Source organism: Prunus dulcis, chromosome 5 (assembly GCF_902201215.1).
Source record: "Prunus dulcis chromosome 5, ALMONDv2, whole genome shotgun sequence".
Taxonomy (NCBI): Eukaryota; Viridiplantae; Streptophyta; class Magnoliopsida; order Rosales; family Rosaceae; genus Prunus; species Prunus dulcis.
In genome coordinates this window covers 13,410,255-13,435,854 of record NC_047654.1, presented here as the reverse complement: position 1 = coordinate 13,435,854, position 25,600 = coordinate 13,410,255, and the positions used below count along the sequence as shown (strand labels likewise).

General features: G+C 38.5%; 6 protein-coding genes across 9 annotated transcripts; 3 read left to right on the top strand and 3 right to left on the bottom strand.

Moving 5' to 3' along the window:
• Positions 1–8,463: 8,463 nt before the first annotated feature.
• Positions 8,464–11,036, top strand: LOC117626908 (probable phosphopantothenoylcysteine decarboxylase). 2 transcript variants are annotated; one of them, XM_034358708.1, is made up of 3 exons: positions 8,464–8,729; positions 10,005–10,352; positions 10,520–11,036. In XM_034358708.1, the coding sequence occupies exons 2-3, from the start codon at positions 10,008–10,010 to the stop codon at positions 10,808–10,810; spliced, it is 636 nt and encodes a 211-aa protein (XP_034214599.1). In that variant the 5' UTR covers positions 8,464–8,729; positions 10,005–10,007; the 3' UTR covers positions 10,811–11,036. The 2 variants fall into 2 exon arrangements, with proteins under 2 accessions (XP_034214599.1, XP_034214598.1); XM_034358707.1 differs by having other exon boundaries at positions 8,502–8,733.
• Positions 11,037–11,092: 56 nt separating this feature from the next.
• On the bottom strand, positions 11,093–12,225 carry LOC117626907. The gene is made up of 2 exons (XM_034358706.1): positions 11,360–12,225; positions 11,093–11,236 (listed from the first exon to the last, which is right to left on the bottom strand). Exons 1-2 carry the CDS (start codon positions 12,217–12,219, stop codon positions 11,143–11,145), a joined length of 954 nt encoding a protein of 317 aa, XP_034214597.1. The 5' UTR covers positions 12,220–12,225; the 3' UTR covers positions 11,093–11,142.
• A 1,824-nt stretch (positions 12,226–14,049) lies between these two features.
• On the top strand, positions 14,050–15,678 carry LOC117627694 (GDSL esterase/lipase At3g48460). Its single transcript, XM_034359894.1, has 2 exons — positions 14,050–14,784; positions 14,970–15,678. Exons 1-2 carry the CDS (start codon positions 14,113–14,115, stop codon positions 15,471–15,473), a joined length of 1,176 nt encoding a protein of 391 aa, XP_034215785.1. The 5' UTR covers positions 14,050–14,112; the 3' UTR covers positions 15,474–15,678.
• Positions 15,679–15,918: 240 nt separating this feature from the next.
• On the bottom strand, positions 15,919–18,493 carry LOC117627695 (E3 ubiquitin-protein ligase AIRP2-like). The gene is made up of 6 exons (XM_034359895.1): positions 18,456–18,493; positions 18,083–18,383; positions 17,138–17,300; positions 16,954–17,020; positions 16,456–16,684; positions 15,919–16,310 (listed from the first exon to the last, which is right to left on the bottom strand). Exons 2-6 carry the CDS (start codon positions 18,169–18,171, stop codon positions 16,100–16,102), a joined length of 759 nt encoding a protein of 252 aa, XP_034215786.1. The 5' UTR covers positions 18,172–18,383; positions 18,456–18,493; the 3' UTR covers positions 15,919–16,099.
• Positions 18,494–18,895: 402 nt separating this feature from the next.
• Positions 18,896–23,725, top strand: LOC117627897 (B3 domain-containing protein Os01g0905400-like). 3 transcript variants are annotated; one of them, XM_034360195.1, is made up of 7 exons: positions 18,896–19,009; positions 20,244–20,407; positions 20,819–21,902; positions 22,029–22,136; positions 22,308–22,391; positions 22,508–22,653; positions 23,244–23,724. In XM_034360195.1, the coding sequence occupies exons 2-7, from the start codon at positions 20,276–20,278 to the stop codon at positions 23,496–23,498; spliced, it is 1,809 nt and encodes a 602-aa protein (XP_034216086.1). In that variant the 5' UTR covers positions 18,896–19,009; positions 20,244–20,275; the 3' UTR covers positions 23,499–23,724. The 3 variants fall into 3 exon arrangements, with proteins under 3 accessions (XP_034216086.1, XP_034216088.1, XP_034216087.1); XM_034360196.1 differs by lacking the exon at positions 18,896–19,009 and adding an exon at positions 19,382–19,473 and having other exon boundaries at positions 23,244–23,725; XM_034360197.1 differs by lacking the exon at positions 22,029–22,136 and having other exon boundaries at positions 23,244–23,725.
• On the bottom strand, positions 23,685–25,506 carry LOC117627898 (adenine/guanine permease AZG2). Its single transcript, XM_034360198.1, has one exon. It carries the CDS (start codon positions 25,504–25,506, stop codon positions 23,872–23,874), a length of 1,635 nt encoding a protein of 544 aa, XP_034216089.1. The 3' UTR covers positions 23,685–23,871.
• Between the last annotated feature and the right edge of the window lie 94 nt (positions 25,507–25,600).

Below are 25,600 nucleotides of genomic sequence, written 5' to 3'. Positions count from 1 at the left end.
AGCATACTTTAAAGTTTTCAAGTTTTCAAAGATTTTCTACAAACTCTACCTTGGTGCGGAAGCTATAATTGGCCCGGTGGTGGATCCCGCGTACTTCTACGGCCTGGGGGGGAAAACAGTTTGAAAATGTGAGTGGACCAAACATAAGAATTCTTGAAAACAGTTTATCAATCATAATAACCCCCACTATAAAAATAGTTAAATAAAACTGAATACGTATTCTCCATTTAAAGCATACTAAACTCAAAGCATTCTATGTAAATTATATTCAAGCTCGATAAATTTTATTTAAAAGTACTGAAATCAAAGCTTGTATAAAACACTGAAATCAAACTTGTATAAAATCACTGTACTCAAACCTTGTATAACTGAACAAAACTATATAAATGTATAAAGGCCTGAAAAATCAGAGAAGCTAGTATAAAATAGCTGAAAGTCATAACTATATAAAAGAGCTTAAAATTCTTTAAAATTACCACCTAATTGTACCCCTGTCTTATCCGTCAATTCCCTGGCAGGTCTCGGGCGTCCCGCAGGCTACCCGAGCCGCAAACTGGCGAAATCAGGGGACTATGATCAACCTGTCCCGCCGGCAGATTCCTCGATGACACCAAGTCAGCTCGAGTCGCTCTGGCAGGATGCAGGGGACCGTAGTCAGCCTGATCCGCAATCCTCGCAGGTCTCGGGGACACAGAGTCAGCCGAGCCGCAATCCTGGCAGGTCTCGGGACACCAAGTCTGCCGAGCAGCAAATCCTGGCACTCACGGTCCGAGCGTCCCCGAAACTCGTAAGGCAAAGTCAAGTGCACTGACTGAACTATAATCAGACTGGATGTCCGTAGACATCGGTCCGACTCTGGGTAATCACCATAAAGAAAATGGGTACGAGGTGGGTTTAAAATAAAAGCCTTTAGAAAAATCTAAATAACAACTGAAATCACAAATTGTGCTGCTGTCTCATCTAATTTCAACCTCAAACTCTGTTTCTATAACTGGTGAATAAGCAGCACAGATTTATAGAACTGTTACTGTACTGATCATGTTCCGAACCGTAATAAAACTTACTTAATATCAAATAAAGAAACTTATTCAAATAAATTCATTTCTAAAAACTTATTTATATAAAATCAATATAAACTCATTTATAAAACTTATTTATATAAAAGCACATCAATCATTCATGAAATCTGATTTATGAAAGAAGGTCCACTCACAGATGGTCCAAGCTAATTTGGCCCTTTGAAGCTTCCTCATGCTGATCGGCTGGACCTCTGATGCCTGATTATCCATAAAGATTAAATTAATAAACTGCTGAATAAAAAGAATTTCAACTAAACACCCTGCCCCCGGCTCCTAGAAATACGCGCATCTCAATCCAACTTCTCCTATGCCCACAATAGCCTTTTTCAATGCTTGGAACAGTTTTGGGAGGTTCGACGTTCAGCTTAAGCGATAAGCCTGTCAGGTCGGCCGACCCGAGACCCGTGGGGTCCACGGTGTCCGATGGCCAATCTGATCATCCCTGAAGGTTTCTCATACAGCGGGAACCATGTTCTGCGAATTTGGTCCGAATCGGACGGTCGGATTGGCCAAAATCGCGTTATCGCTTAAAACCCAAACCCTAGCCCCAGGGTTCGCGATTCCGGAGTATCCGGGACTCCGATTCGCAATCCGTCGAATCCTACACGATCCTGACATCGTGTAGACCGACATATCCAAAATTCAGCGCGATCCAACAATTACACGACACTGCACCCACGGATCGCGCGATATGGAAAATCCGTTCGGGGCTCAAACGGACTCCGAATCGAGATCCGCGAAATCCCACGCGCTCGTGACGACACGAGGACCTCAAAACTGGCCAGAGCCGTGCCACCACCCTGGCCCACGCGCCACCACACGCGCGGGACAGATCGGGTGTCCAAAGCGATTTCGGGTGGCCGAAAAATCTCGGAACCAAGACTCCAAACTCCTACCCTAGGTAAAACACCCCATTTGGAGTCACTTTTGTTCTTGGACCACCCCCAAAAAGTGACCGGAAACAGTAGTTTCGAAGGGCCGAAGTTCGGCCGAATTTTCAAGTTCAAAATCGAACCCCTTAGAGCTAAAATCGATCGAACCCCATATACCCATCAGCTAGAGCACGAAAAATAGCTGAGAAACCATACCTTACTCGATCGATTTGGTGGAGAAACGAAGGAGAATTTCGAGCTGGAAGTTTGGGTAGCTTCGGACGAACCTCCTTCGGAAAACATGATTTTCCGGCCAGCTCAGGGCGGCCCCCGGGGTTGAGGTCGGTTGTAGAAGGTAGGGGACTCGATGGCGGTTCCAACGCCACCGGTCCCGTGGCCATTGGAGCTTGGAGGCGGCGCCAGCACCTTCTGGAAGTCGGCGGCCCGTTTCGCGCAGAGTCTGGGTTTATATAGATGCAACTTCGAAATATTTACGGTTATGCCACTGAGACTCTTTTGATCATAACTTTTTCGTTACAACTCCGATTCGGCCCCACTCCATGTCTACGGACTCCTTTCGCCGTGCTCTACGCAATGGCGCAAGCAGAATTCCCAAATTCTTTCTCGATCAAAAAGTCAGATTTTCCCCCATTATTAATGCAAGGGCAAAATGGTCTTTTCACTAAAAGATATTTTCCTTACTTTTTAGATATTTTGTTTTTGGTTCTTACATGCAGTAGGTTTATAGTTACGGTTTGAGGCTTGTGAAAGGTTTTGGAACAAGTTTGGATAAGTTCGGAAGCTAAGGTTTTTATTTCGAGATTTGGAATTAGGGTTTGAAAGCTGAAATCCATTTTTGGAATGATAAAATAATTTTCTATGATTTTTAAAATAATTTCAAAAATTATAAATAATTTTAAAGTCCACAAAATTATTTAAGATAATTAAATTTACCGAGACAAGTCTAGATTAGGTTCGGTTATGTCGTACTAACCCAAGATTGAGATTGAAACCTTAATTGTAAAGCCCAAGGTCGAGTTATGTGACTATCCAAGAATAATAGAGTCCTAAGTACATAATGGTTTAGGGTTAGAGTTTGAGGCTTGCGAACGATTTTGGAAAACGTTTGGATAAGTTCAGAAGCTATGATTTTTGGTTCGAGACTTGGATTTAGGGTTTGGAGGCTAAAATCCATTTTTTGAATAATATGCAGCCTTTTCTTTTTATTTTTTCAAAATTTCCTTTGTTGGCTTCATTTTATTTTATTTTTTAAATTTTAAAAACTTAAAATATGTCTATAAATGCCTCAAAATTTATTCAAAAAAATTCTCACTCATTTCTTACAAATTCTATCACAATATCTACTTATTCACGACTTTCCACTCTTCTTTTTATCAAATATTTTCCACACTCATTTCATCCAAACATTCCCTACAAATTTATTCTCTGTACTTTATTTTGTTACTCACATTGTTTGAAAAATGTCCCGGACTTCAAAGGAACGGAATTGGTCACGAGTGGAAGATTAAAATCTTATCAGAGATCTTGCTAAATGCTTATCAACATACACGTGTCATATGGAATATTGTCTCTAAATAATAGTTTAATTAAATTAAACAATACATAGTAGTAGAATATATGAGTGTTATAACATCGTTTTTCTCAAAATAATAAAATATGAAGGCCCTAAAATAATCAATTGAATACACCCGAATTGAGAAAGGCATGTTCCTACGTCACACTTGGTTTCTTCTTCTTTTGGCTGCTTCATGACAAAAATTATTTGGAGATCTATTAGAAAGTAACAAATTTAGAAAGAGAATTGATTAGAAACATGAAATTTGATCCCCTTAAGTGGAACAAAAGAAAAGAAAAGAAAAGAAAATTGAAGATACATATTTGTCATTGTGGAGCCCCATGCATCATCTTTATTTTCCAACTTGTAGCTCAAGGGATATATTTATAGATTGTCAAAGGAAGAAAACTGAACCTGTCTCCTACTGAATTCTTGCATAGACCTTGCCAGATGTGGCGCCTTTGAGGACAGCCAATGGCCCAGCAGCAATTGGGAATCTCGTATGCCAATGACCTTCCTCAACTTGTAAGCCATGCATATAATCTTCCATCAGACTGAACCAACAAGCCTGCCTCCGTTTGGGAATTAAAGCCTTCTTGTTACTCCATAAGTACATAAAGAATCAGCTTATTCCCCCAAGTAAAATTAGACAAACCCAAATGCCAGATTGCCTCAAAAGGCAATTTTGTGCAAGAGTTAAATTTTCTCCACAGACGCTACTGAACTTATTCTTCAACATTTATCGGAACCTGCTGTTCTTCACAAAGCAGAGAATCCATATCATGGCGACATCCAGAGAGAGAGAGAGAGAGAGAGAGAACCACCCATTAACAACCAGAAAACAGACCCACTTTAGGACTTGATGGAGCAAAAACCAAGATCCATTCCCTATAAAGTTTGAACTACATCTGGAAAAACCAACTATTAATTGCATATCCAAGTAGGGTAGGTAACAGAATACAAACAATTGATAATTATATATATGCTGCTGCATAATAACTAGAGATTCAAATGCATACATAAATTCACATTCACTGATACTATAATATAATATGAGGGTATCCAAGGCTTTTGAAGTTTCATTTTAAACCCAACAACGAGGTGCCGGTTCGCCCAAAATGCACTCTTTCACGATGCCTGGCCCCTACCATCTTGCTGAGTAAGTATACTGTCTATGCATGTCTTCTTTCCGCAAAACCCAATTATATTGCAAGAAATTAGACTCAGAGGCCAATAAAAACACTCATGTAATGAAAAAAATTGATTCTTTTGATTCATGGACATTAAATAAACAAAAAGATTTCATGTAAACACAATTCTTTCACCTTTGTCTTTCTCCAATGTTCCACCATAAATAAATTCTCATCAAGACTGGTTTCTTCTTGGTTTGGCTGATTCACACACTCCTCAGGTTCATAATCCTCGCACTCACTGAGTTATAACAATAAAAAACCTTGCTACATACAAAAAGTAACAAAATTCCAATGCACAAATTAATGTTATTGATGAAAACACAAGAAACGTAAAGGAAACTTAAGCAGAAAGCAAGATTCAACCAAGTGTCCTCTACATCCGCAGAAAGAACAGTTGAATGTATGGTCTTAAGCATATCTCTTCCTCCTCCTCCAACAAAAATTTGAAACATGGTGATACAAAAATATTGAGCTGGGAGATCGGCATCGCAGCACCCTGTGTTGACATGGAAAAATTCCAGATTCCCCAAATGAACCAAATACTCACTCCTATCCATAGCAAATGGCAATGGTGGGCGCGCAATCTCAAGGCCTTGCAATCTAAACTGTTGGCTTAGGTAATATACAAGACTACCGTCATCAGCTTTGTAATTCTTAAAGGAGAATGCTATAAATTCCTCCCCATATAAGGAATAGATAGATAGTCTTGCCTATAACCACAGCCCTACCTAGGAAAGGAGGGAAATAAACAGAAGTATGAAGTTTCACTAGCTTCCATTCGTTTCTACTGATGTGAAATGCAATGACATCGAAATTCCTTTCTTTCCAGCAACCAAATGAAAACAAAATAATGTCATAACAAACAGCATAACCAGTTATATTCGTATGGGTGTCATAATCATTATAAAATGGATAAGAAGTCATTTTCTCCCAGATGTTCTGATCAGGATCATAACTCTCGAAGGAGGGCTCCGGAACAAGTCGCAAGTTCGATGGAGTTTCAAGACAATACAGCTTGTCATATGCAGACACAACAATTGGTGTTGATTTATAGCCTTGGGTAAGAGGAAGAGATGAACATCTTGACATAGACTTCGTATCAATAATATATCCACCGTCCTGTGCAACGACGTATAATTTGGAACGGTTAAAAATCCGTGCAGCCTGATAGCCAATAGGCTCATGCTTCTCACTGAACCTGGCAACAAGTCGAACTACTCGGGGTTCATGCATGACTCCTCCTCCTTGTTTGAATTTTACTTCAAAGATTTCATTAGCTACTTCTCCGCTCATATAAGAAAACCCAAATAAATATACAGATCTAATAGCTTCCCCCTGATTTAACGTCATTGATGCCGGCTCTAAATCCATGGGCAAGCTGATAACAGAGATATATATATACACACACAGGAATAAATACAAACATTAAAACAGTAAACATGCCTTGCCCGTTTTCCTACAAACTGCGGATGGAATGGAACTAGATCATCAAAGAAAAATATAGGAGCTGGTTATTATTTCAAGCAGAATCTTTGAATAATTAAATATGCATGCAGCAATAGTTATAGTAGAGAAAACTTAAACAAAATCCAACAACTTTACAGAGAAAAGAAGATGAAATACACGAAGCCATGCACTGACCTTGTGGAATTTGGAATCGCCGTCGTTTCGGGTGGACTGGTTTCTAGTGAACGAAGCTGCTCTGACATTGATTTCGTCAAATCGATCAGTTGGGTTTGCTGGGCGAAAAGCACGGCTAGAGATTTCTCCATCTCCTTTCTCTAGCACAGTTCGCGCAAAGATTTATCGATCTCACATACATTTTGCAGGACCTCGTGTTGGCGTGAAACCATCATCAAGGCAGAGACCTGAACATCTTGACCGGAGGTGAGCAGAGCGGCGGCGGCGGCAGAAGGTTGTTGAGATATATTCCGATCCCCCATTCTACGTACCGGATGATAGGGCCTTTGCAATTAAAATTCTTGAGGCGCAAGGGAATTAGCATTTGAGTTTTTCTCCACACTTCTTTGTTAAAGCATATTCTAAGTTCACTCCAACTTTTAATTCAAATTTTTATAATTTCTAAGAAAACCTCACTATTCCCTATTCCTAAACTACCTCTAAATATACACCCGGCAGGAAGGGAAAAAAAAACAAAAAAACTTATCAACCCTGCAGCCCACATCCCACATCCCACTATATTGCCCCTTACCACTCTACTTTTAAGCTTAGTGATTAACAACTAATTTTACTTATTGTAAAATAGAGAGACTCACAATCTTTAATTTATGAAATTAAAAATAATTTTAAATTATTTAAGATAATTAAATATAGATTATGACTATTTACTAAGTAGTTTATTAAATAAAATAAAATATTTAAATACTAATTATTCACTAAATAAATAATAATTAAAATATAATCATTAATTAATGTAATTAAATAAGGCTAATTAAAAATATTAAACTTAAAAACTAATTTTGTATAACAATAAGTTTTAGAAAAAGTTCACAAAATAATTAATTACTATTCATCAAATAATTTATGAAATTAATTAAAATATTTAAATACTAATTTTTCACTAAAGATATCATAATTAAAATATAATCACTAATTAAAATAATTAAATAAGGCTAAATTATTACTTAATTACAAATATTAAACTACATAAATTATTAATAATTTTTTTATTACTTTTCTTGACTAATTTTCGTTGACATATGTCTGTGCCGGTAAAAATTTGCAGATTACATAAGACATATCTATGCCGGTAAAAATTTACCGAATTAGTTCTATGCCAACGAAAATTCATTGTGATAGGTTGTTTTTTTTTTAAAAAAAAATAATTGCTAAAGAAAAATACTAGTAACGATAAATACAATGCAGAGCTCCCTTGTGGTTGAATAAGGAATATTAAGGTGTGATTCTAAAATTATATTGCCAAAGTACTGTTGTTTCCATACAACTGATTTATGAATTTTTTTAGGAATTATAAGATGAAATTTATGTGATTATCATAAAAAATATATCTTTTTCAAATGCATGATAATGGGACTTCATCCCATTATCAAATCAAACATAAAATTTTTGGAATATATTTTTTTAATATAAGTGATAGTTCAAATTACAAGAGAAGTGGGATTTCACACATATACACTACAAGGTTGTTACGGGAGTTCAAATATGAAGTCACATGTCCACAAATAACTGCCCTTTTTAGTAAACTATATATTTTTTTCTTTTTTTTTGGGAAAACAATATCAATTCAATAAACAGGGCACAAACCCATAATACAACAATAAGAACACAGCCCTAGAAGGAGGTTCTTGCAATACAGATTGTGATAACAACACCAACTAAGCTAAAGTATTACAAGACAAAACCCAACAAAAGTTGGGAGAAAAAACCTCTCCACAACATAACGAGATAAGAGAGGCCCGAATATTAACCGAAGAGGGTGATTCCAGAGAAGATCCCCTGAAACCAAGGATAAATTAGTAAACCAGATCTTGTTGACAAAATGTTTGGAATATGTTTAAACAAGCTTGTAATTATCTTCATATTTTGTAATTCATTCGAAAATTAATGAAAAAATGTTTTTTGTTTCGTGAAAAATAGAACACAAAAGGAAAAGAAAAAGCCATTTAGGAAAAGAGAATAAATAAAAGCCGATGTGCATGTGTTCGATGGCAGGCCCAGTTGCAGAGAGTTAATAGCAAGTGGGCAAGACCCAGTTGTCTAGCGGGAAAAGGGGAAAAAGTAAAAAAGCCCACGAAGCTCAAACTGCGTTTCGCTGAAACAGAAGACGACGTCGCTTGACCTCCTCTGAAAGTTTGGATTGGACTTTGAAGCACTCTGCATATACGAGATTTGTGACCGACCGGTTCCCTTCAACGGAAGGTCAAGACAGTGCATTTCGAGCCCTGTAACTCACCTGACTCGTTGAGTTTCAGTGCAAAACCCTAGAACGACTCAAACCGCACACAGGGAAGGGAACTCACCACTCCGAGTGAGTAAGGGTTTCTCACTCAAATTTTGGAATTTTGTATCGTTTTAGTGCTAATTCCATGGGATTAAATACGAATTAAACATTGATTGATGTTTGAGATTTTTTAGTGTTTGATCCGTTTGGATGAGTAGAAAATAAAGGAAAAGTTTTTTTTTTTGAAAATTTAAATTTCGTTTGATTTTTTATTATTTATTTTTTAATTTGATAAGTTGTCATGGTTCAAACATATCAAACTGGCCGAGTCAGCAAGTTAGTCAGGAGTGGGTTTGCAGGAGTTAGTTTTCTGTTAGTACGTTATTGGGATTGGGCGGGAAAGGGAGAGCATTGTGTATAAATGTAGCAAAGGTGTTTGATATTAAGTCATTGAGAAAGAAAAGAAAGTTTCAGAGGCTTCCCTGCATCCCTGCAGCAAGAAATTCCCTTTATTTTTCACTATGATCATTCAAGATCACCATGAATGATCACCTTCACCAGTCGGGCGGGTGCATATGGGTATGTTTAGTTCATTTAGAAGCCTAATTCTGCAATTCGACATCTTAAGATCGTCACACAAGTTTTTTGTAGAAAACATTTATATAATGTTCATTGGCATATTATGGCTTTTCTAATCAGCCAGTTTAGTGGTTTTCTTGTATGTCATTATTCAATTGGTTATCTGAGATTGTCACCTTCTTGTTTGGAAGACATATGAACTTAGATATTTGTAGAACCCATTTTTTTTCTTTCACTCTAAGTTTACTTAGTGCTATTGTAACGTAAGCAGGTGCTTCTTTTGCGTGCTTTGTATGTTTAGCTAGGTTTACTCATTTGGGAGATAATTTTTTCTCCTTTTTAATCTTTCTGGCCATTGAATTGTTTCTTGTCTTGGAAAAAGTAAGAGGCTGTCTTCTGTAAATTAAAGATTTAAATCTTCTACTGTTAGATTTAAATTGGCCCTTAAATTGGGATGAATCATCATGTAAATGGATATGCTTTTCTTGAGTAAGTTTTATGGTGTGCTGAACAAAGTGGCTGAATGATTTGTCTGTTACCTAGATCTTCTGTTCTGTCATGGCTGCCTTTTCTTTTTGGTTCCTTAGGCATGTGGATTAGTCCTATTTATGTTCTTAAGAGGTGCATTAGTTCATATTAATCTTGGATCTCTCAGTTTTTTTAAAGGAATAAGTTGAGGCATTATCTAGGCACTTTCCAAAATAATAGGTTGAAGGTTTAATGGATAACCTGATTTTCTTTAATTTCAAATTGTTTTGATGTTGATTGGAATCTTTTGAATAGGCTATGTCTGGCTCTGAACCTGAGAGTCCAGAAATGGAGCCAATACAAGCCAATCCTGCTCTGAGGAGGCCTCGGATTCTACTTGCTGCTAGCGGGAGTGTAGCGGCCATAAAGTTTGGCAACCTCTGCCATAGTTTTTCTGAATGGGCAGAAGTAAAAGCAGTTGCCACAAGAGCATCCTTGCATTTCATTGATAGGACATCACTTCCCAAGGATGTAATCCTGTACACCGATGAGGATGAGTGGTCCAGTTGGAACAAAATGGGTGATAGTGTGCTTCACATTGAGCTCCGCCGTTGGGCTGATATCTTGGTTATTGCCCCATTGTCAGCAAACACACTGGGCAAGGTAGCAATCCAGAAATCTTGTGCATTTATAAAGTTGTTTTAGCAACAGGATGAGATAGGTGACCCAAACTATCATCTTCTGTATAACTTTCAAATTTTAGTTGTCATTCCCTCCATTTGTTTTTTTATGGCAAGAATGAGATAATGGAATCCGTGTTTTTCTCGTAGATTGCTGGGGGATTGTGTGACAATCTACTCACCTGTGTTGTACGAGCATGGGACTACAGCAAGCCTTTCTTTGTTGCACCAGCCATGAACACCTTGATGTGGAAGAATCCCTTCACGGAGCGACATATCATGTCAATTGATGAACTTGGAGTGTCGCTCATCCCGCCTGTCACAAAGAGGCTGGCTTGTGGGGATTACGGAAATGGAGCAATGGCTGAACCTTCTTTGATTTATTCTACTGTAAGACTCTTTTTCGAGTCTCGAGTTCAACAAGGTGGCAGTGTTGTTTAGGAAACGGTATAATAGAAGTAAAGCTGCCGCCATCTTGAGATTCAATGACAGACTTTAACTTGAGAGACCCGATGACAAAATTTGGCTTGGTATGCATAACATGCTAGAATTGCTTTTGCGGGTTGTTTGATTTTGTATTAGGTGCATATGGTGTTTTGGTATGTGAACCAGGCTAATTATATATCTAGAATTGTATTAGTTGATTTGAATTCAGCTTTTCACTTTAGGATTTGGCCCATCATTTGGTTCTATACTACATCTCAGAAGAAATTATTCATGTCTTAGGCGCTACTGATAAATATAAATAAAAATAATTCCAAACTATTCAGATTTCATGCACTAAGTACAAACCTATCAAACTTAGGAAGATTTTCATTCTTGCAACTTGCACCAGGCTTATTGTCATGCTTGTCCGAACGATCAAGCCTGTGAAACGACAAAAAAGAACACCAGAAGTTTTGCGTTAAGTAAAATTAGCCAAGATATATCTAATATAATTACCAATCAAAAGCAAATGTTTTGTTTGAGGGACTTGTAATAATTTCTTACGTCATTGCAACTGAGCTGATTTGTAGATCGCCAGTCGGTTTGAAAGAATAATATTTGAAATAATAAGTTTCGTTGGCCTTGATATCTGCATTGACGCGAAATCCTTCACCAGGAGCAAGGCTTGTAACGAGCAGTTGGAACACCACTACACGTACACAAAACTTGTTCGACGGATCCCAGCCACCACTCATTATGCACATAAGCCCATCATCACCACTCATATGGCTGACGAAAGTTGAGGAAAACTCTAGACAAGGCTGCCATAACACCTTCCGAAGCTCAACTAGCTCCCCAACCGGCTTCGGGATGCCGTTGATCGGATCCAAACTATAAGCAATAACATCTCCACCCCAATAATAGACGTTAACCAGAAAGTTCTTGAATTCTGCAAAACGAGAGATAGATGCCTTCGGGACGCCAGATGCAATTGCATCATCCTCCTCCCATTTATTTTGAAGGGTGTCAAAAACGTAATATCTTTGGCGTAACCAGTGCCTCACAACGAGGGTGTCGCCCCAAGAACATTCAAAAAGGACAACATCAGTACCAACGGGGAAGGGGGGATTGGGGAGGACTGTCCACAACCCGGTAACCGGATCGAAAACCTCGAAGAGGGCTGGCGATTCTTCTTCCATCTCGTACCCGACAGGCTCCGTGGACATGACATAGATTTTATCCTTTATGGTGACCACCACAGGATTTACCTTGGGAGCAAAAGTCGTGGGAATTGTAGTTTTGTTGCCCTCTGTGGGTTCACAGTCAATGACTTCAAGGTTGGGTTTAAAAGATTCGCTAGGACGCTTGGGGCAAGACTTACCTCCCACAATATAGGGTTTGGAATTCACAATTATATATCTCATGCCTTCTGGTACATTCCTTCCGTCTGGAAAATAAGAGCCATGAACAAGTTTAAACTCGGGCCTCGGAGAACTCCTTGCCAACAATTTACTAATGTCTAGAACCAATAGGTCATCATCCATGTTAACATAGAAAAACCAATCCTTCTCCTCCGCCATCATCATCTTCTTCTTCTTCAAGAATTCTCTCTTTTTGTTCAGAGGTAAAAGCAACAGGAGAACGCACCCTAAACCCTAATTACAATATTAATATTGTGACCGAAACAAATCATGAAATTTTTTAAGCTTACCTAAAAACCTCAACTAAAACCTAGAGAAATTAGGAAGCGAAGAGTACTAAGATAAGAATGTGTGTTGCCGCCAAAATCTACATGCACTACAAAAAGAGAAGCAAAGGGAATTTCTGATTTGGGCCTTCATATGGTATATTGGGATCCAAGGAAATAGCGTAAGGTGTTGAACCCAATCAACCCAAAACACGATCTAGGACACAGCTATGGCAGGCCACCCCAATTTATTAATAGGCCCCAATTAAAAAGATAATTTTAATCCTATAAAAATTTAAACTAACATAATTGGACAAGTTAAAATGCATTCGGTTGTAAGCAAGTTGACACGACCCGTTTATTAAACGAATTAATTATATCATAATCGAGTTATGATTGACCAAAACTCACTCATTTATTTACAATGATTTGGAAGGTTGACCCAAATTGTCCTTGATCCTTTTATGAGTTTATCTAAATAAATTCTTGTGAATTTCAAGTAGTCTATGGTGCCGTGTTGGGAATTGCCACCTCTTGCAATGATATTTCACGCAATTAAGTGTCACAAAGTTCTCCTGGCTATGACTTGGTGCAGCCACGCATATAGACACACACATCATGTTTACTGACGTTAACCTGGCTAGCTAGTTGGTACCATCAAACGCTTCCAAACATGTCTTTAGCTGCCTAAAGATAGCGTTCGACCATGTTCTCATGTGAGAAATATTATAAGACCATCAAGGGTGTACAATTCGACCATGTTGATGTATTATAAAATTTACATGCATCAACGACACATAGTTATTATGCGCGTGGCCTACAGACGCTAGAGTTGAATACCATGCCTTTTACCTACATGCCCTGTGCTTGTGGCTTTGGTTGAATATGTCCATGACTATCATTTAACACATCTATCTGCAAAAGAATGCTAATAATAAATGAGGTTTTTTCTTGTGGGCGAGGTCATAGCGGTGGTTGCAATATTTAAGGATGTGCATCAAAGCACCGACTTGTGAGGTCAAAATATATAGAAGCAAAAGAATAAAGAAAATTACCCTCTCTCTCACACTCTCTCTCTCTCTCTCTCTCTCTCTCTCTCTCTCTCTCTCTCAATCTGCTGAAAGAAAAAGAAGTTGAGTGTGGACGCTTGCTCATTTAAGGCCCAACTGTTTTTCCTTCAACTACTTCAAGATATTTAGCTCCGAATTTATAACTCTCACCTCCCTTCCTTAAACACCTTTTTCACAGTGCTTAACAATCTTTAACATGAAGGAAATGAATGTATGAGGTTCTTGTTGTATATTGGATTATGAAGGATAAATCTTTTTATTTCCAGCTTAATTAATCCATAAATTATATGTTACTACTAATTAATGTTGGCAGTACATACAGAGTTTTTAATACTCCTTCAGTAATTTACTAAGTTAACTTACATGTATACTTGCCTTTCTTGAGCTAAACTAAGTTGATGACAGCCAAAAAGCTACTTGGAAATTCCATTCAAATAGGTGGAGGACATATTTGCCATTTTGAAAAAGATAAAAAGTATATAAGCCAGAGTACATACATGCAGAGTGAAAAACTAGCTAGCTAGTAAGTAAAGCTTGGAAGCCTTGAGAAGAGTTAGACAATGGCTTCTTCTTCAGTCACATATTTCTCTTGGAAAAACACCCTCATTGCCATCACCACCATCTGCATCCTCTCCTCTTCTTCTTGTTCTGCCTCTCCTGCCCCAACCAAAGTAAACCCTAGACCAAGACCCTTCAAGAAAATCTATGCCTTTGGTGATTCATTCACAGACACAGGCAACACAAGATCTGCCACAGGCCCTAGTGGTTTTGGCCATGTCTCAAACCCTCCATATGGCACCACTTTCTTTCACCGCCCTACCAACCGCTACTCCGACGGGCGGTTAGTGATCGATTTCATAGCTGAGTCACTGTCCTTGCCTTACTTGAAACCTTACCGTTCCATAATGAGCAATGCTACAGATGCTGCTCATGGGGTTAACTTTGCTGTTGCTGGCTCTACAGCCATAGAGCACCAGTTCTTTGTCAAGAACAACCTGAGCCTTGCAATCACTCCTCAGTCCATCCAAACCCAGCTCCTCTGGTTTGACAAGTTCTTGGAAAGCCAGGGCTGCAAAGTGGCTGGAGCAGCATGCAAAGCAGCAGCTTTTGATGATACACTTTTCTGGGTTGGTGAAATTGGGGTCAATGATTATGCTTATACCATTGGATCTGGTATACCAGGTGATACCATTCAACAGCTTGGGATCAGTAGAGTTACTAGTTTTCTGCAGGTAGGACTTTGGCTATCTGGATTTAGGTTGCTTTCCAATATATGCTCTCCATGTCAAATCCTAAATTGAATCCTAATTCTAAATCTTAAGACAACATTGTGTTTGATATGAGTTTAAAAAACATAAGTAGAGGATCCAATTTCAACTTTGGCTAATTGGACGGTGATGTTTCTGTTACTTTGCAGGCATTGTTAAAGAAGGGTGCAAAGTATGTTGTTGTGCAAGGCCTGCCACTCTCAGGATGCTTGCCATTAGCCATGACCTTAGCCCCTGAAGACGATAGAGACGGTATAGGATGTGTGAAGAGTGCAAACAACCAAACCTATAGCCATAACCTTGTCCTCCAAGCCAAGTTGCAACAACTCAGGACACAGTTTCCCCATGCTGTCATCACCTATGCTGATTACTGGAATGCCTATTTCACAGTCATGAAGAATCCAAACCAGTATGGTTTCAAGGAGAGCTTCAAGGCCTGCTGTGGGACAGGTGACCCCTACAACTTCGAGGTGTTTGCCGTGTGTGGCACACCGTCTGCTAGTGCCTGTCCAAGCCCTTCCCAATACATAAACTGGGATGGAGTTCATCTCACTGAAGCCATGTACAAGGTACTTACTGATATGTTCCTCAATGGCAAGGCCACTCACCCTCCCTTCAGTTACTTGTTGGACATGAAACTGCGTCATGGATGAACTGCTTGCTTTTGGATCAGCTTAATGTTTTAGTACTTTGCTGGGTTGCTTCTGATCAGAGTATATTGTAGTTATGAAGCAAAAGAAAAAAAACATCGGATGGTATAATCAGTGCTAGAGTTACTACTGCTTGAGAACACTTCCCAGACTTCCATAATTTAGAAAATCTTCTAAAAATTTTACTTGTTGAACTATTGATCGAATCTTACTTGTTTCTAAATATTTGTTGTTCGGGAGGAATTGCACCTACGAAATCGCCAAATATTTATCATCGAAAGCTATTGAATCAGATTCAACTAAGGAAATGATGCACTCTTGGTGCCATGGGATTTAATCATCCAAGAAAGGTTAAAAAAGAAAAATTGTTCTCTGTGCAAATGAACTCCTCACTAATTGCAACATGGGAGTCGCATGGCCTGATGGCCTTTCCATCACAAAATCAAAATTGCATGATAAAAGAAGTCTCTTGTGATATATATAATTTTTATCTCTTACACAAAGCATGTACATTATTTTGCACAAGTTGAAGTCAAAAGAAATTTTCAATGTGAAAGCCTCGCCAGACTCTGTACATGTGATGATTGGCAATTCTCTCTCTATACACCATTTTTTTCTAGCATGTTTGATCAAATTAAGTACTCATAATACATTAAGAATAGAGCCTCCGGGAGATCTTTTGGCAGGCTGTTAATAAAAAGATAGAACCGCAACATATCCTCCTTCAACACAGTTTGAGTGTCAACCACATCACTGCCGCATGTCAGAACCCACAAGTCCCCTGAATTCACTCTCTTTATACTTCCCCGGCAGAACGGGCAAGATTCCGATCTTGTGTTCCTATAACACATAAAGATGCAAATATGTGACAATTGTTATAAGTAATGTGCCCCATCATCATATGGTGATACTGGATGTGACTAAAGCAGAAAAAAAAAAAGAACAACTATTTTTGGGGATTAAGGAAGAACTAGGTTATTCATACCAATCGCGGTAGCAATTAATGCACATGGCATGGCAACAGTTTGGCAAAACCATTTTGGTACAAGGCTCCAAGCAGATGCCACACTCATTTTCTCTCTCCAAGTCTACATCTGAAAGCTTTATCTTATCCTCATATCTCTTCCTAACAGCCATCTCTAGAGCTTCCTCTTGGGTGATATCCATCTCCAATGAATCACCATGGAGACGCTGAAGGGATGGTAATATGACATCTGCAGTTTTAGGTTGGGAAGACATGAATAAAGATGAATTTCACAAACGCGGCAGCATGTAACTTTACGCAAAGTTTGATGACATTTAAAGTTTAAAAGCAGAAAGGCTACACCCCAAATGCAATGCTTTATGAAAATTGGAAAGCAGCAGGCAAAATGAGATCCATTTAAAAAGGGAAGCTGTTAAGTATTTTAAGCATAAATATTGTTCAAGTAGGATCTTTACAGATATTAAACTACTAAAAAGAGTAGAGATGTAGTTTACAAACTGTAGAATTCGCTGATGGTAGCTTTCCTTCCACATGAAGAGATATTTGACCTCCCATCTGTGCGCACCTGAAGACATATGAAAGCAAACACAGAAACATTCAAGAACTTGGATTTCATTCTTACGAGGGGACAAACATTAAACTACTAATTTGCTCTATAAACAAATGAAAAGCAGAAACCAACCTTATATACAATTATGTGGAAAAGATTTAAGTAACTTGAAAGTAAACATGAAGAGGAGCAATCAATCCATTGAAGCAAAAACAGGAAAATGGGTGCCAAGTGATTGTAAACCAATTTCATTTGAAGAACCGTACCACTCTTGCGTCTGGGGATGGAAGCTGCCCTGCAAACATATATTTATTCAAGTAACATCAAAAGTCACTTAACTTCATCAACCAAAAAAAAGGTCTATTAACTCAGCAAAACATTCGAAGGGTCAGCAACAAATTCATAAAACAAGGTAAGCAAGGAACCGGACGTCGTGCTCCTAAAACCATGGACCGAACCTCAGGCCACTTTTAACATTGCAAATATTCAGCAAACCCCCAATATTAGTATAGCCAGCAGAGAATGTAATGATAAAATAACTGGGGGAATCCAGTAGTATATATCCAAGATTATGTACAGAAGACTTGCAAACTTCCTAGCATGCTCATTATCCAACATAAAGATCAAAGCTTGTGAATTGGGGTCAACATGACAACAAATTTTGGAATTCATTTAGCATAACGATGACAGCGAGGACAAAAGGCGTTGTATGCAGATTATGTCCACATACCCAAATAGATATTAGTTTCAGAACAAATAAAAATACTGAAATGCAAAATAACTATTTTCTTTTCTCTCTTTCTTCCCCAATTATTTTTTGCAGAAACAATCCCTCAAAACCAAAACCAAAATTATTAAGGAAATAGAAACCCATGCGTTATTGCAGAGTAGGATTCAACCTCAAAATAGTAAATGTTGAATATGGAAGAAAAACCATTACAAAACATTACATTACTAAGAGTACAAACTCAGAAGCCTATAACTTTATTTCACGTTTCTCAAACCCAGTTTCAAAATACAATATTATCACAAAAAAGCAAATTGGAAAGGAAAAAATAGGAAGGGGGTTGCACTCACAGCATATTGGCATGCTGAATATCAGCCTCAAGAACCTTAAGAGAATCATTGTAAGGACTAGCAGCAAGCTGCTCGTAATAATCCAACATTTCACACTCCTTTTTAGTAAAATTTTCAACCTTCAAAGATGAAAAAAAATGAAACAAAGAGAGAGGCAGAGAGATGATCAAGAGAAGGGAAAGTAAAGAAACCCAAGAGAATTGGTGGTCTTATGTGCGCACAAATGCAATGAAAATTCTTGGGTCTTTGCAAAGAATGGTCTTTGGAGCCGAGAAGTAGTTGTGAGGCCAAGGGGACAAACCTGTCATCAAAACCTAATCTTCATCAAACTCTATATAATAACAGTGAGAGGGGGAGATAGACTTGGTCTTACTTTTGCTGTTTTGAATTTGATTTGTTGATTTGTTGATTTGTTTTGATTATCTACTTAAAAGTTTGATTTTTTTGACTTTCTAAAACTTGCCCCTTGACTGCTTTCATTGCCTTGGTTGAGTGGTTATGAGTAGGTATTTTCTGCTTCCAATCAGAACCATCTATTTTGGTCAGAATAATGGGAAAGATACACTGCAGGCAATAAGCCAATGCCTTGACCACATTGCTTTTTGTAGTTTAAGCTTTTCTTTTTGAGCTGGGCCAGTTTCATGGGCTTGCATAAAACCCAAATCCAATGCCTTGACTTTTGTTAATATGAAAACCAAGCCACAGTACTACCACACGTGGACATCGTTCGTTTCATGCGACACTGCTTGACCCAAAAAAACAAAACAAAACAAAAAACAAAAAGAAGAAGAAGCTTAATAATGAGTGTGACTGGTGAGTGGCAAGCTGAGCCCTCGCCGGACCTTTCAAAGACAAAGTTTTTCAGAGAGGACTGAACCCAAAATCACTCAAAAAATCTTCTTTCAAAAGAGCTTCTTAATACTGTTGGTAAGTATGCTTCACAATTTAGCTCACTTTTGTTCTTGCAAAAATTTATCTGTAAGTGAATTTAAGTGCTTTGCTAAATAGAATAAGGGATGTTTATACTAATACTAGGATCGTGTTTGTTTACTGAAAAAGGTCATAACTTTAAGCGAAAGAAAGTTCCTTTTTGGATTTCTGGTACCATACATGTTTGTTTTAGTCATGATCGTGAAGCTTTGAAGGTACATTGCTTATTTTTGTTCTTGCAAAAAATTATTTGTTAGTGAACGTTATCTCCCCACAAATATTTCTTGATCTCCCTCCCTCCCACCTCTCTGTCTTCTTTTTCTCTCTTTCTCACTCTCTCTCTCACTCTCTCACACACACACACACACACACACTCTCTCTCTCTCTCCGTGGGTGCTCTTGCTCCATTATCTCCTTGCATTCCTGATGACGATGATATTTTGCTCAAGAACGCTGTTGAGGTGCAACATATATTTTTTGTTCATTATGTTGCTTAAATTGGTTCCATCCTTCGACCCGTTTCAAAAAATTTGATGCTCTTGCTCCATCTCTCCTTGCATCCTTGTAGCTTATTAAAAACCTGGATTTTGTCGGCATTTGTTTCTTCTTCATATGATATTATGTTTGTATCTGTTATGGGTTTTCAAATTTTGGGGTTTTTTTTGATGAAATTTTTATGGGGTTTTAGTGTGACGTGTGACATGGAGAGAGAGAGAGAGAGAGAGAGAGAGAGAGAGAGAGAGGTCTGAGGGAGATCAAAAAAATTTATGGGAGAGGGGTTGGGGTTTTGTTTTCTTTGTGGGTTTGTTGCTTGCTTTGCTGGATACATCTTTTTCCATTTAAAGATTTTTCTAATTAATTTTATATTTTAACTGATAATTTTTCTTTTTCTAAAACCTTTTTCCTTTCTCACGTGAATATGTGACATTTTTTTTTTTATACAGAAAATGGGATGGAGTTCAAAAATCTAACGGTGAGGGGGACATTGACTTATTTTATTTAGTTAATTTACCGAAAAAAAGTAACAAGGGGCAAATGGACAATTTTGTGATAGTTCAGGGGCAAAACCGCAGTTAACCCTTAAATTTTTGAAGCATTGCATGCTAGTTATTTTGTTCTTGAGCTCTTTGAAATAATCTCCTTTGAGGTTGTGCTTCTTTTTCCCTTCTTTGAATGACATCATTGTGTCATTAGAATACCGTAGTAATTTATCTTTTTTTATTTCTTATAGTGGTAAAAGTATTCAACAGAGCAAGAGAAGAGATGGATGGCAAGGTAGCTTGTGTAGAATGCACTCAGAAGTGTTTGCTGGATCATGGGAACAAGAAGAAAGCTTCACCTGATGTTGCCTCTTTTTTCAAAGTCATGATTGGAGATCGGTTTTCTAAACTTTTGGTACGATAAATTGTCCTCCCTAGGCCCCTAAATCCTATTCTATTTCATTTTTATCTCTATAACCCATCTTTTTTTTAGTCTAGGCTATATATTTTATGAGCTTACTAATTAATGGCTTCGAGATGATAAACAAATTCGATTGTATCTCTTCTTTTGTGGAGATGACATTCCCATTGGAAGTCCTTATTTAAACATCAATATTACTCTGTATTTTTCTTTCTAGAATTATGTAAACTATGTGATGTAGTAGACTGTGGAGAAATTCCTGCAAAAGCTTTAACTACTTTTTCTTTTTCTCACGAATATGATAAGTATACTTTACTAATAATATGTAATTTCTGCAGCTCTCTTTTTTCCCCTATGATGAACTAGAGATTGCTACTTCTAGCTGACTACATTATCTTGTTGCAGTTCTTGCCTCCTAAATTTGCTCCTACTGTGTCAGCATTGGTTAATAAAAAAGCTGTTCTTGAAGATTCACTGGGGCTGCAATGGGAAGTTATAATATCCAGAATTAATGGCTCCCTTTCTCTTAAACAAGGATGGAATGCATTTTCATTAGACCATGATCTAAAGATTGGAGAATTTCTGATCTTCAATTACATCACAAGTTCACATTTTATTGTTAAAATTTATGACAAATCTGGGTGTGAGAAACTCAACTTTCCCGAGGCCATAAATCAGAAGAAAAGGACAAGGGATAACAGAAAGTATACCTTCAAAGCTGGTCCGAGTCACACAATTGATAGAAGTTCAATGAACAAACGGGATTCAAGAACCTCTGTTGTGCATGGCTCAGATGCAGATATAGGTCACCACCTGCACGAGATGAATGACACGGGGAAAGATCTAATTGTCACAGAAAATGCTTCAGCCCGTGATAATAGTAATGAAAGGTCAAAGCTTAATCCCAAAGGAGCATACATTGAAGAAATGATCTGTATGTTCGATAGAGGCGTGGGGGACGAACAAGAAGAGGACAGAACCTATATTTTTGATTTGTCTGATTTTGAAATGTTGAAAAAGAACTCTGGCACTGGTGGAAGCAATGAAGTAACTGCAATGGATGAAACATGCACAGATCATGATGATTCATTACTAAGATTGAGAAATGGAGCTGGCCCAGTTGACAAAAATCCAGTGGCTAAAGGAGCAGTGACTACAGCAATTCCTATGGATGAAACATGCTCAGATCATGATGATTCATTGCTAAGATTGATAAATGAGGCTGGCTCAGTTGATAAAAGTCCAGTGGCTAAAGAAGCTGTGACTGCAGCAATTCCTTCGGATGCATCCAAGTTTGATGGGAGTCGGATAAATAACTCTTCTGAAACCAAAGTCCAAAATACAGCATCACCTTCTCATGAAGGTTTATGTATCTGCAAGACCTCTGGGCATCTCTTCCCAAAAGCTGCTTTAAAACCTGAAGAAAATGAGAACATCTCTAATATTTCAAACAGAGCAATAAATAAATGCCTGACTGCTGATGGATCAGGTAAGACACAATTAAGTTCCATGCTCCTGTGTGTTTCTTGGTGGGTTTCCTGAGTGAATAATGTCTGTAGTATATGCAGCTTTCTTTATGTTCAGTATCTTCATTTTGTCTGTTATGTATTCTCAGAATCATTATCAGGCAATGATGTGGTAATCTCCGGAAAGGAACATGATTTGATCGATGACAGTTGCCAAAGTGCTAACAAAAAAATTTCTGAAATTTCAGAGTCCTTTGGTATTCCCATTACTTTTGGATCCCAAATTTTCCATAGCATTCTGGCTTGTCTTCATTTCAGTTGCTATATGTCCCTGCACTATTGTTGGAGCACCTTTCAGTTTTTGGCAAAGTGCATTTGATATATCTTATGTAATATTTCTGATAATAAAAAATTGATTTGTTGAACAGATAAAACGATGAAGGCCATTAAAATAGAGTCTGTGGAGTTGACTTCAGATCCGTGCAGTCAGAAAATCATTCCACAAATAAATGGTAAAACTGTACTTTCACATCATTTTGTTAAGGAAAGCTCTGTTTGTGCATATGGATGCACGATAGTGTTTTGCTGTGTGCTACTCTGATTTAACTACAATGCAACTAAATTGTAGGGGAATCAGTAAAGGTTGTGAACCCGGTGTGGAGTGAGATTTCTAATATGATTAGAACAGAAAATGACTCTGCTGTTCCTGTGGTAAAATCTGAACCTGTTGATCCAGTCATAACCTGGCCAATCTCATCCAGTTTCTCCTGTCAGGTGAAAGCAGGCAGTCAATCTTTTCTTGTATGCTAGTTTTTGCACTGTATATATTTTGTCTCTTCTTATACGCATTGCTTGCATTGAATTTTAGTCTGGTTTTATATGATAGATTTAGTGATTGACCATTTGTTGGTATTGGTGCCTCCTTCACTGCATGCTTTTGTTTCAATAATCTTGTTAGTCTTCCAAATTCTGTAATTTCATTTTGTGAGAAAATTGCATCTGATAATTATACTCTTCTATAGAACGTTTCTATTCTCCAAGATATGCGACATATTATCTCTTCAGACTTGTGCTAGTTTGACACAATCTTGTAAAAAAATCAACCAATTGACAATTAAGTTTGACTTTTTAATCAATGTATGGGAATTGGGACCAAAAAAGAAAAATCAATGTGGGACTTTGAAGACTTAGTTATCATTGCGTGCCGTATACATGTGCAGAAGGGCGCATCTGATAATTGTATGTTTGTATAGTTTTGCCCCTAACCCTGTATTCACCTTCCCCATGTTATCGTTGTTGACTGAATACCAAGTATTCTTTTGGTTTTGCTTAACTGGCTTTGCCCCCCTTGGATACTTCTGCAGGAGTTGCCAATGAGGTTGCCAATACGCATGACCTATAGAGGAAGGCCTCAAACGGATAGGAGGGTAGTTTACCTTCGAGACCCGGTAATGAGATTGTGGCCAGTCCTCTACATTGAAAGAAATTACTTCAAAACATTGGCAAGCGGTTGGGAAGCTTTCAGCAAGGCAAACAACATTCAACCAGGAGATGAGTGTGTTATTGGGATTGAAAATGGAGTTGAAGGCATATGCTCCGTCCAGATAATTAGCAAATGAGAGATTTAACACTTTTTGATTTGTATGTACGCGTAATTACTACTATTTTACCATCTCAATTACCATCTCGTGATCCTAAGAAAACTCTTTATGTAGAGCTGCAAAACCAGCACTTATGAACATGCATTAGGTTCTAAATGGTACAGCCTAGTTTAGGTGCTCCTTTCATGAGCAAGTAGCCCTTGCATTTTGTGTGTTAAGATGCCTTTACTCGTCTGTTACATGTGGTCTGAGCATTTGCATAAATTTCGTAAAAACGATGTTGTTCATGAAATATTAAAATTTGATAAACTACATCTGTACACAGCTGTTGCTTGAATTTTCCAACCCTACTTTTCTTTCTCAACAAAATTAGATTTTGACCTCAAACCCTTCAAATAATTTCATTTGCCGAGTCTACAGCAGCTGTAGCAGACACTTGATTGTGTTCTTTGACCACCATTCTTCTCATCTTAGCCAACCACTTAAGCAGCACCACCAAATAGTCATATAGATTAAGAGCAATGTATAGCCCAATGCCACCAATAATCCCATTTGCTATAGAATAAGTAAGAGGCATGAGAAGCATGGTTATGAAAGCAGGCACAGCTTCCTTCATGTTTCCCCAGTTTATGTCCTTCACGACCTTCATCATCATCACCCCAACCATGACCAGTGAAGGGCCTATAGCCCATGGAGGCACACTAGACAACAGAGGAATGAAAAACAATGATACAAAAAAACATAAACCAATTGTCACTGCTGTTAACCCTGTTCGTCCGCCTTCTCTCAAACCGGCTGAAGATTCGACATATGTTGCAATGGGGGACACCCCCAATGCAGACCCCACGATGGTCGAGCCTGCGTCGACCAAGTATGCTAAGTACTCACCTTCAAAGCCTCCTTCATCATTCACAAACCCTCCCATTTCAGCCATGGTATACAATGTGCCTGTGGTGGCAAGCACATCAACATATAGCAAGGTGGCCAAAGCCACCCAAACCTCAGACCTATTGAAGTTGCTAAAGCTAACAGCTCCAGCTGTGGATTGAATTTTGTGAAAATCTACCACTTTCTTGAAGTAATTGTAACTTGTGTCACCAACTGCTGTGTTGGGAAAAACTGTCACATGTGTGCCCCTAAACCATGAAATAAGTGTGACAAAGACAATACCATATATCATGCTACCCTTAATCTCCTTTATTAGGCCATAAGATGTAATTAAAAACCCAGCAGAACCCAGCCAGAATTTTGGGCTATGCATTTTTCCACCAAGGCACTCACCAGTTTGTGGGTTGGTATTAGCACAAGCTGTGATGGTGACCAATGTGGATGGGTCTGGTCCAACTAGGCCAACACCTTGGTGGATTTGCAAGCCCACAAAAGCAATGAACAAGCCGATTCCCGCTGCACAAGCAAGCCTAACAGGTTGAGGGATAAGCCTGGCCAGCTTTTCTCTGATCCCAAAAGCTGAAATTGCAAGAAAAACACATCCCTCAACTAGAACCACAGCTAGTGCAGTTTGGTAAGACATATTCCCAGTTCCATGAAAACCCACCAAGTTATAAGCCAAGTAAGCATTTGGGCCCATGCCTGGGGCTAAGCCCAAGGGCAGATTTGCCAAGACACCCATGGCAATTGACCCAATCATGGCTGATACAATTGTAGCAACAAGAAGGTCACTCTTGGTTTTTGAGAGGCAACTCTGGTACCCTTCATTGGGCTTGAGCATGCAATCCGCGGTGGCTGTTTGGTTTACCGGAGCGGAGCAGTCGGCGATGGAGCACATGCCGCCGGAGTCGGCAATGATCGTGGCGTTGACGGTGATGATGTAGGCCATGGTGAGGAAAGTGGCTAAGCCGGCACGTAGTTCCTTGGTAAAACAGCTCTTTCTTGCTTCTAACTTGTAGTACTTGCCAACTTTGCTCTTTGAGACTCCATCATTTAACCCTTTCTCCAACTGGCTCCATGATTTGCCTATTCTTGTGAAGAACCCATTTCCCATTGTTGCACATAGCTCACCTCCCATCTCTCTCTCTCTCTCTCTCTCTCTCTCTCTCTCTCTCTCTCTCTCTCTCTGTGACGTACTCAATTGGGTGTGAAATTGTGTCTTATGCTAGGGT

What these genes read in the sequence shown, in the direction of transcription:
- LOC117626908 (XM_034358708.1), top strand. Translation starts at nt 10,008, where the DNA reads ATGTCTGGCTCTGAACCTGAGAGTCCAGAAATGGAGCCAATACAAGCC. An exon ending in CAGCAAACACACTGGGCAAG is followed by an intron (nt 10,353 to 10,519) that starts GTAGCAATCCAG and finishes TTTTTCTCGTAG; the next exon opens with ATTGCTGGGGGATTGTGTGA.
- LOC117626907 (XM_034358706.1), bottom strand. Translation starts at nt 12,219, where the DNA reads ATGAGATATATAATTGTGAATTCCAAACCCTATATTGTGGGAGGTAAG. An exon ending in ATCAGCTCAGTTGCAATGAC is followed by an intron (nt 11,237 to 11,359) that starts GTAAGAAATTAT and finishes GTCGTTTCACAG; the next exon opens with GCTTGATCGTTCGGACAAGC.
- LOC117627694 (XM_034359894.1), top strand. Translation starts at nt 14,113, where the DNA reads ATGGCTTCTTCTTCAGTCACATATTTCTCTTGGAAAAACACCCTCATT. An exon ending in GAGTTACTAGTTTTCTGCAG is followed by an intron (nt 14,785 to 14,969) that starts GTAGGACTTTGG and finishes GTTACTTTGCAG; the next exon opens with GCATTGTTAAAGAAGGGTGC.
- LOC117627695 (XM_034359895.1), bottom strand. Translation starts at nt 18,171, where the DNA reads ATGTTGGATTATTACGAGCAGCTTGCTGCTAGTCCTTACAATGATTCT. An exon ending in ATTCAGCATGCCAATATGCT is followed by an intron (nt 17,301 to 18,082) that starts GTGAGTGCAACC and finishes ATATGTTTGCAG; the next exon opens with GGCAGCTTCCATCCCCAGAC. An exon ending in ATTAATTGCTACCGCGATTG is followed by an intron (nt 16,311 to 16,455) that starts GTATGAATAACC and finishes TATGTGTTATAG; the next exon opens with GAACACAAGATCGGAATCTT.
- LOC117627897 (XM_034360196.1), top strand. Translation starts at nt 20,276, where the DNA reads ATGGATGGCAAGGTAGCTTGTGTAGAATGCACTCAGAAGTGTTTGCTG. An exon ending in CCTGACTGCTGATGGATCAG is followed by an intron (nt 21,903 to 22,028) that starts GTAAGACACAAT and finishes ATGTATTCTCAG; the next exon opens with AATCATTATCAGGCAATGAT. An exon ending in TGAAATTTCAGAGTCCTTTG is followed by an intron (nt 22,137 to 22,307) that starts GTATTCCCATTA and finishes TTTGTTGAACAG; the next exon opens with ATAAAACGATGAAGGCCATT.
- LOC117627898 (XM_034360198.1), bottom strand. Translation starts at nt 25,506, where the DNA reads ATGGGAGGTGAGCTATGTGCAACAATGGGAAATGGGTTCTTCACAAGA.